A 10,635-nucleotide genomic window follows, 5' to 3' on the forward strand; every position below is an offset into this window, starting at 1 on the left:
TATCATAATTAACATAACATTCCATTATACTGTACACCTGTGTATGGTATGACATAACTACAGTCCATCTGTATATATTATTAAAGATGCAACAGAGAAATAGGATGTTTCGTTCTCGTTGACTTGATTACACAGCAGATCTATGAAATGTTTGTTTGTTTGATTACTAGCTGGGTTCATTTCCCTGTAAACAATCAGGGTCTTTTTCAGAATGGGTATCTTTGTAGTAGCTGGTGGTTACCTATGGAATGACCCACTGTTTAATACAAATCTTGCAATATTATTAATACATACAATTAGTTACAGCCTGATTTCAGCATACTCAATTATTATTTCAAAGCACTGCATGTACACTACCACACCACATTACCTATACATGATACAGTTGTACATTTAGATCTTATGTTCAGTTATCATAACCCAACAAAGATTAAAACTGAATTAAACTGTGAACCCTTGATAAGACTTTGAGAGTTTAGCTGTTCAGTAAAGCAAAAAGATAGTTTGAACTATCGACTCCTTACTGTGACCTCTGACCTTTAGATTGTTGACAAGACAGTGGTGACCTACACACCAATGTCATGATCCATTTACCTATTATGATTTGTAACAAAGCACTCATACAAGGTACTGGAGCTTTCTATTTTCCTTTACCAATAACTACCAACAAATCAAAGCAGAGAAGTGATTATCTAAACATCTGGTAATTCCAGGTGATAGAACACAATTCTGCTTTTGAACAAACAGCTATTACCCAGTTCATTGGTATCACAAACAAGTGTTGCCGTGTCTATGAGGAATAGGAAGACAAAGACGTTACACAAGCTTCAAGCCATGTCTCTTGTTTAATTTATGTCGGACCAGACTGACTTCCTGTCGGTTTTCATTGAACATCATTGAAATGTCATGATTGATTCAGTGTGGAGCTTGCTCTTTTGCATTACTGGCTTTTCTGATCCTGTACCAGCTGCTGAAATCTTTTCCTCATACACACAATGAAGGATCGCAAATTGTTGGTCTGGTTCAATTTCTCCACCAAAACATCCAGTTCAGGTACAGTAGGTTCACAATCTGAAACTTCAAAGATACAGGAAGTTCACAATCTAAATCTTTAAAGTTACAGGAGCTTTACAATCTGAAACTACAGATACAAGAAGTTCACAATCTGAAACTTCAAATATTCAAAGATACAGTAGGTTCACAATCTGAAACTTCAAATATTCAAAGATACAGGAGGTTCACAATCTGAAACTTCAAATATTCAAAGATACAGGAGGTTCACAATCTGAAACTACAAAGATACATGAGGTTTATATGGGTCAAAGGTCAAAATGTAAGTCAGGGTGACCAAAATTCTTCTTTTATAGCCTGGCACACTGCCTCACCTAGGTCGACTCATACTCAAGTAACAAGAGGCCCAAAGGGCTTTAACAGTCACCTGAGATTTGAAATATTTCAGCCAACTAAATTCACCCTTTTTGGCCCCACCCATCAGTCCTAATGGGGTCAGTCTATGAAGAGTATTTGATTCTAACATATAGTAGATAAGAAGATTTTTGAAATTTCAGTCAATTTGACCCTTTTTGGCCCCGCCCACCAGCCCCTGGGGGTCAACCAGGGCCAACATGTACATAACATCAAACTGTAATCCCATGCTGATAATTTGAACCAAGTTAGAATGAATTCCAATACAAATCCAACAAATAATAGTCAAAAATGTGATTTCCCTATATAATCTATAGTAAAGTTTACCCCCTCCCTAGGGGCAAACGTGAGACCCCAGGGTCATGAAATTCACAATTTTGGTAAAGCACCTGAAGAGCCTTCCATCTATGAAGAGTATTTGATTCTAACATATCTGAGAGTAGAGAAGAAGATTTTTGAAATTTTAGTCAATTTGACCCTTTTTGGCCCCGCCCACCAGCCCCTGGGGGTCAACCAGGGCCAACATGTACATAACATCAAACTGTCATCCCATGCTGATAATTTGAACCAAGTTAGAATGAATTCCAATAGAAATCCAACAAATAATAGTCAAAAATGTGATTTCCCTATATAAACTATAGTAAAGTTTACCCCCTCCCCAGGGGCAAACGTGAGACCCCAGGGTCATGAAATTCACAATTTTGGTAAAGCACCTTAAGACCCTTCCATCTATGAAGAGTATTTGATTCTACCATATCTGAGAGTAGAGAAGAAGATTTTTGAAATTTTAGTCAATTTGACCCTTTTTGGCCCCGCCCACCAGCCCCTGGGGGTCAATTAGGGCCAACATGTACATACCATCAAACTGTCATCCCATGCTGATAATTTGAACCAAATTAGAATGAATTCCAATACAAATCCAACAAATAATAGTCAAAAATGTGATTTCCCTATACAGAGCAACCCGCTTATTTGCATAGCCCTTTTTCCATGACAAAATATGCAAATAACCGGAGTATTCGTATAGGCGGAGTTGGGTTTTGGCCCCTCTTATACACTATGTAGATCGTCAGGTAGGTACTCAAAACGGGCGCTATATGATTGTTTACGTTATTTGCATTAAAAACATATTTAAAAAAAACATTATTTAAAATATAAGAGTAAATACGAAATAAATGGGTTGTTATTCTTTGTAAATGTACAAATATTTGCATATACATTTGTACTTCATCGTTTACTACTTGTCACTCCGAGTCTGTGGGTCCGAAATCGGTCATACACGCGTGGGTTGGCACTACGATGTACAATGTGATCGTTTCAATAAACATTCATTATCGTCTTGAGATGTGTTTTGTTCCTGCTATGAGTATATTAGTTGTTTGATCACAGATGATGAACTGCTTGAGCAATAGACTGTCTTAAATGACCGTGAGATGTGCATTGTCTTTTGGGTTTGTTTTGGAAAATGGCGCACACACACAAAGAGTTGTCGTTCCTTACACATATGCCCCCACAATGCAACGCGCCTAGTAAACAATCATGGCGATCGCAACCTGCCTCAGCGAGTGTTCAAGTGCACAGAACACAGGTTTGGATCGATGCTATAATAAATAAACAAATCTCATCAAAAGATGAGACATATCAATATTTTATTCAGTAATTCTTCTTCACAATGCTACTGATATGGTCTGGATAATAACTAAATGTTGATATCGATGCATCGAACATAACCTGTTTTGACGAAGTGGGAACCAATGATTAGATAACGTTGTACATCGTGTCGAATCAATATGTAAGTTAAAAACACTTTTCATAAAACTTTTATTACGGGAAAATCACAAAAATACCCTAAAATCAATTAAAATTTTTCGATTTTTTGGAATTTTTATATGCATATAAGCGGGAGTCGGTGTTTTAGTCGATGCAAATACACGGGATTAAAATACAAAGATAAAGAAGAAAAAAATCGGGACCTGAGAATTTTATGCAAATAAGCGGGATATTCAAATAACCGATATGCAAATAAGTGGGCTCCTCTGTATAATCTATAGTAAAGTTTACCCCCTCCCCAGGGGCAAACGTGAGACCCCAGGGTCATGAAATTCACAATTTTGGTAAAGCACCTAAAGAGCCTTCCATCTATGAAGAGTATTTGATTCTAACATATCTGAGAGTAGAGAAGAAGATTTTTGAAATTTCAGTCAATTTGACCCTTTTTGGCCCCACCCACCAGTCCCTGGGGGTCAACCAGGGCCAATATGTACATAACATCAAACTGTAATCCAATGCTGATAATTTGAACCAAGTTAGAATGAATTCCAATACAAATCCAACAAATAATAGTCAAAAATGTGATTTCCCTATATAAACTATAGTAAAGTTTACTCCCTACCCAGGGGCAAACGTGAGACCCCAGGGTCATGAAATTCACAATTTTGGTAAAGCACCTGAAGAGCCTTCCATCTATGAAGAGTATTTGATTCTAACATATCTGAGAGTAGAGAAGAAGATTTTTGAAATTTTAGTCAATTTGACCCTTTTTGGCCCCGCCCACCAGCCCCTGGGGGTCAACCAGGGCCAACATGTACATAACATCAAACTGTCATCCCATGCTGATAATTTGAACCAAGTTAGAATGAATTCCAATAGAAATCCAACAAATAATAGTCAAAAATGTGATTTCCCTATATAATCTATAGAAAATTTTACCCCCTCCCCAGTGGCAAACGTGAGGCCCCAGGGTCATGAAATTCACAATTTTGGTAAAGCACCTAAAGAGCCTTCCATCTATGAAGAGTATTTGATTCTAACATATCTGAGAGTAGAGAAGAAGATTTTTGAAATTTTAGTCAATTTGACCCTTTTTGGCCCCACCCCTCAGGCCCCTGGGGGGTGGGGACCATATAATTCACAATTTTGGTTGACCTTCAGCCATAGAAACTTTCTGCCAAATTTCATTGAATTTTGTTAAGTGGTTTTGGAGAAGAAGTCGAAAATGTAAAAAGTTTACGGACGCACGACGCACGACGGACGACGGAGGACAAAAGGCGATTAGAATAGGTCACTTGAGACTTCGTCTCAGGTGACCTAAAAATGTCTAGTGACTAGCATTGAAGATCTGTTTTATTGTACTTAATGTTGCACTTGCCCAACCAATCAAAGTCACCATAAATATCACACCTACCAACATATTGGCGATCATCCCCTTCCACTTTGATGAAGAAATAGAAGACCGCCTCGGGATCGTCCCTGTCTATGTGTTTGAAGAGACACTGCAGACGATTACCTGTTAACACACCAACCCTTCAGATCACATTTTCCTTCAGCTCAAACTTCACTTAACAGTAATTATATATATAATTCAAATGCTCGGTGAACATCACATTATATATGCAAGATAATAAGTTTCAATTATTGCCATACTATTTACTTGAGTTGATGAAGAAATAGGTTTTTCCCAACAGTATGTGTCTTGTGATTAACTAACAACAGTGTATAGATACAAAGTTTCATGTACAATAACAAAATTAAAATTTTAAAAATATTAGAATTCAAACATAAATATAGCTGTATACCCAGGAAAGAAGATTAAGATATCAGCTGAAGTTTAATTAATTTTTTATCATCAGATAGTGACCTTAGTGACCTATATCCAAGTAGTCTTCCTTCCATAGTCTGTTATTTCAATTTCAACAATTTTCTTAAATGGTAATAGATGCATACTGAGTTGTACGGATTGCTTTTGGTAAAAAAAAGTGTGGTCTTTCACCATTTTCATACCCATATAAGACTAAGTGGCGGTCAAGTTATCTGAACTTACGTAAAATCTAATTAAAACAAATTCTGTACACAAAATGAGAACTTATACATCAATTAGGCTGTCATTTGACCTTATTCATCTTTGATTGTTGATTTGATTTATGAAAATTATAGTGCATTTTTACAAAAATCCTGCAATATCTGTAAAAAAATACAATGACTTTTTTTTAAATTACAAATATCTTTTTTTTTGCCAATGAACTGCATCCAAAAGAGTATGTTCTCCAAATTCTGCATTGAGCTCCCATCAAAGACAGAAAACATGGGATCGGTAACATGTATTGTTGATGTACAGTCAGAGACTTTGTTTATTTGTTTGTTTGCTGGGTTTATCGCTGCATGAACAGCCAGGGTCATTTGAAGACAGAGTCTCCTTGTAGTTATTGGCGATTAACTCATTGAACACCGGTAGGTAGCACCGAACCATGCACCTCGGATCTTCACCAGAGTACACGGCTGGCGTTCTAACCGACTGTCAGGTATTGAGGCCTCCGTAAAGTACCACAGCATACTGAACCTACCTGAGGTTTTTTTGAATGTCAACCCGAGTCTGTGATGGAACATGGATGCTGCCTTGTCTAGTTCTACCAATTTCTGTTGTGTGACCTTCCCTTGTAGTGATAAGTCTGGAAACAACAAGATTCATACAATTTTAATGTAATCAATGATTTTGTAGAGCCACACAATATCTGATACTATAGAGCGTTATACTTTTACAGTATAGCTAGTTCATACTTGTCAAACGTCTGGATTCTGTTCATGCTCAAAGAAGTTTTTATTTTAATATTCCATTTAGACTAATACATAAAAACACAAATACTTATACATTTAGCTAAAAAGAAGTTTTTTTGATGTTCTTTAGCTAAAAAGAAGTTTTTTTGATGTTCTTTGTGGTACACTAATTAGATATTTGAAATTATGAATAATAGAAATATAGATAAGCGTTCTTGTTTAGTCAACATATGAAAAGGGCAGTCTCCCTGGCAAGTGTGGGGTCTACTTTAAATGGAATGCAGATCTTTTATATATATATTTCTTTAGCAATTATCATGGTTTAAATGGAATGCAGATCTTTTATATATATATTTCTTTAGCAATTATCATGAAAATTGTGTCATCATCAATCTGAAATCCCATTGACAAAATTAAAGTTGCATTAATACATTAAATATTCCAGTTATACTTACATAAGAACAGGAGTTTTAATCAAAGTTTTATTTAATGTATTCTACATTATTCATAAACTAGAAACAGTAGTTGGTGAGGTTGTTTCTTTCTAAACAAACACTTTTCTCTTGCTCAATTTGATATTTCAAAGGAAATGAAATTTTCAGTCTTTCAGAAAATTAAAAAAATAAAATATAGATTATTTCTGGTGTGAAAATTTTGTCAGTATATACTGAAAGTGACACAAAAACTGTTTTCTCTTTCTTCCTATGCTTTGTATTACTTACACTCTTTCTCTTTGAGGATTTTCTTGGATTCCTCTCCCAGTTGTGTGGTTGCATTCTCCTTCAAATGAAGCACATTGTCTGTTTCCCCTTGAAGCCTCTGTAAGCTAGCCTTCAGTTCCTGTAGCTTCCCAACACGTTCTTGTAGTTCTGATACACAAAGACAAGGGAGGTAGCACACCTAATTATAAATAATGCTTTGATGTGACCCTTTCTGTTGACAAGCATTGGTTTTTATACGAAAGATAAAATTTTGCCTTGCCTAAAACCATTGTCAAACAAATCTTGTAGTAATAAAATCACTGACATGGAACAACTACAGAATTCAAATTCCAAGGGAATATAATCTACATGCATATATATATATACAAGCTATTGAAGTTCAATATCATTGGATAATGATCAATATGTACACACTAAGAAAACATTAACAGATTTTTTATGTCATTACCTTTCATGTTACTTTTACTGAGCTGTTCCATTCTCGTTACATTTCCCTGGTGGGTTTTGATTTCCTCTGAAAAAGGCAAACATTGTGGTTTTAAAATCTGAAAATCATACCTACATTTAAATTGAAAATAGGTGACGAGAGAAAAATCTTAACATTTCAAACAAAGTGAAAACATTAACTAATCTACAAAGTTTGGAAATGTCTACTAGTTGTGGGTTTATACTACAGTGGTTTTGTTTGGGTAATATTATTGGTACTATTATTACATAATCATCTAAATGATCCTTATTTACAAACATGTTTTTTTTAAAGAGGGAAACAATGAATACCTAGCAGCATGGTTCATATTAATTTCGCTTCCATGAATTCTTCATCAATCACGCATATATGTAAAGAATTAGGGAAGTACTTGTTATCATGTAAAAGATTATCATTAGAACACCCTTATTTATGGAAGATTAATTCATTACAAATGTTCGAATTCCACCATCATCATCTCAATGAAAGATAAAATTCCCCGTCTTAAAATAATAAAACAAAGAATTATTATTACCTTGTCTTTTCTCCATTATCTGCTGATGTTTTGTCTGGAGGCCAGCAGCCAGCTTCTGATATTCCTCTCCTGTCCATTTTGTTATTATTTTATCACGTATGCTTGATAAACGTTCCTCAAGTTTGCTAGATTCTTCCTGGAGACTTTCAATTTCTGCACTTGATGTCTGAAAAATATACCCAGGTACAATTTGAATCCAGAAACATACAAAACATTTAAAAAGAAAGAGCTCTCAACTACTGGAATTCCTTGCATTTTATGCACTGTCAAATTTAAAAATAAAAAAATAAAATAAAAATTATAACTTCATTTTTTATTGCAAATTTGATGAGGTCACTTAATTTACAAGAGGTCAAATTGGCCTGTATCAGTCACCTGCTTCTCCTGCAACTTTGGGTTGATCCGAGTCATTTGAGCAGATGCTAACCTGATAACCACTCAGTTGAAAATTAAGAGTAGGCTAAGTTTTCTTAATTTTCAAGAAGAATTTTTTGTTTAAACTTGTAGGGAACTGAGGAAATATTTATCTTCATTGTACATGTGATAAAATAACAAAATTGTGCCATGTAAGTGAAGTCTTCAAAAGACTGCTTGCAATAAATAACCAAACACTTGAATCTCATGGATATTATCAAAAGTTAAAGTAAATGAATATGCCAATCATAAAAATCTTTTTATAATTTTCTTGATAAAAAGAATTCAGTTGTGGGGGTATTCGAAAAAAAGGCATAAACAGGAAATAAGTACAAATTCCAGTACGTTTTCAGCCATGACCAAAAATTCCAGCACTTTTTACCTTAGGTTTTAACTATGTACAGTTATTGAGAAATCATGATCACCATTTAAAGATTTTGACACATTTGACCCCTGTGACCTTGAAAGTAGGTCAAGGATATTTGTTTGAACAAACTTAGTTGCCATTCACCTAGCATACTACAGGCACATTATTTGGTACCTGTGCCTTTCGGTTATTGAGTAGAAGTTCTTCATATCTAACACTTATCACTTATATACATATAATGCCTATATCAGTGAAGTGTCTCTCAAAATGGACTGTCCAGTCTTATGACTTGGTCAATATTTTTCCATGTATTCCAAAGCGCTTTTGACCATTTTCAAGAAAGCATTAAAGTCAGGATTCCTGAATTACCTTTTAAAAACAGACTTAGTACTGTAAACACTCAAAAAAAAAAAAAATGACTAATTGAGTAGGACATCCAGTGGAGTAGACCCTTGAGAGTATATTTTTGACTCCCCAAAATCAGATTTGACTCTGTGATTGAAGGAACATGTCTATTTCACATATGTGGTTTAGACACTTCAGATTTGCAAGAAATGGTCATTTAAGACTTAAGGGTGGGGTTGGGTGCCCTGATTGGGAGTGGGTGGGGGTGTATTCAATGCTTTATAATAGACTAATATATATCTCTCTCTCTCAATTTTTTTTTCTTTACTCATTTTTTTCAGAAAAAATTGTGGATGGCATGCTTTTGCAAACAATAGTATGACAGCTCACCATTGATGCCTGAACAATTTATACAGAGTAAAGACGGAGATGACCTGGTACAAAAACTTGAGGAGGAAAGTGATGCTGTTTATCCCTTTTCTCTCCCAAGTGGTTTTATCAATTATCAGAACCCTTGCTACTCATTATTATACCGTTATTCATGATGGCTGGATGACAGGGACACTTGCAACTTATGTGTAAAAGGAGAGGAAAAATGCACGACCAGGCCGCGGTTCGAACTTGGGACCTCCGAATAATAGCCAGATGCTCAACCAACTGAACTACCTGGTCGCTGGCGTTCGTCCCAGTCCGGTTCTGATAAAAATGTCCAACTGTACATGGAGCCAGTGTGAATTAGGTGTGCAACAATGTGTTTTAACTTATTCCCAGGGATCTCGACAATCCAACCAAATCACCAAGGACCTCTTGGGTGCTCCCGATCTCACTAATTACAGACAAGAGCCGACAAGAAACTAGATTTACCGACAAGAAGTTAGAATTATCGACAAGAAAGAAAATGAGAGATAAAATAGTTTTTATTTATCAATACAATGTATATGTAAAAAAGCAACTATTTTGTATTTTATTTTCTTTCTTATCAGCTTCTTGTCGGTAATTCCAGCCTCTTGTCAGCAGAACTATTTTTCTTGTCGTCTCAATATTACCTGTCACAACCATTTTATCAAACCACAAAATATTCCAAAATAAAAAAAAAGATAACAAATCATACATTGTATTAATAAATGAAAACTATTTTATCTCTCATTTTCTTTCTTGTCGGTAATTCTAACTTCTTGTCGGCTCTTGTCGGTAAATCTAGTTTCTTGTCGGCTCTTGTAAGTTGTCGGTAATTAGTGAGACCCGGTGCTCCGCCAAATAATCGGAGGAAAATCTGCAAACTGATGGCGGACTTTTCCCTTGTGGACATAAAGCTAGCCTAATATTTTAGAATCGTTGATGGCTTCAGACGGAACAGAAGTCCCAGTGAAGCCAAATGTATCTGGAAACGCTTTCAACAACATGCATGGTAGGCTAGCCTATATTCCGAATTTTCTGACGATCTTACTACGTAGATACAAGGCAGCTTGAAAGGCGATATTAACATCAGAACCCTTCCGATTAGCTAGCCTACCGAGCCAGTATGGTATTGCAAGTGACAGTTGGTGTACAGTACAGTAGTTGGTTTTTTTTCTCGATAAAATACCACTTAGCATCGAACTGTATTTATATCACACATAAGTATTGATATAAGCTATTGAAAATGTAAGAAATGGTTTAGTATTATGTTGTATTGATTTCTTTCATTAACTGTTTACCATTTTTAGTGAATAACAAGTGCTTCTTCTCTTGTCAAAACAGCCGCCTTCTCGTTTAATATCCGTTTGATTAACCAATCAGATTCGCCGACACAAACGACGGTTCCCTCTGA

General features: G+C 35.5%; 1 protein-coding gene across 1 annotated transcript; it reads right to left on the reverse strand.

The window, feature by feature from the left end:
- Positions 1 to 631: 631 nt before the first annotated feature.
- LOC117344041 lies at positions 632 to 10,592 on the reverse strand. The gene is made up of 7 exons (XM_033906639.1): positions 10,523 to 10,592; positions 7,700 to 7,865; positions 7,147 to 7,212; positions 6,699 to 6,845; positions 5,766 to 5,870; positions 4,610 to 4,711; positions 632 to 1,077 (listed from the first exon to the last, which is right to left on the reverse strand). The coding sequence occupies exons 1-7, from the start codon at positions 10,523 to 10,525 to the stop codon at positions 941 to 943; spliced, it is 726 nt and encodes a 241-aa protein (XP_033762530.1). The 5' UTR covers positions 10,526 to 10,592; the 3' UTR covers positions 632 to 940.
- Between the last annotated feature and the right edge of the window lie 43 nt (positions 10,593 to 10,635).

This window comes from Pecten maximus, chromosome 15, assembly GCF_902652985.1.
Source record: "Pecten maximus chromosome 15, xPecMax1.1, whole genome shotgun sequence".
Taxonomy (NCBI): domain Eukaryota; kingdom Metazoa; phylum Mollusca; class Bivalvia; order Pectinida; family Pectinidae; genus Pecten; species Pecten maximus.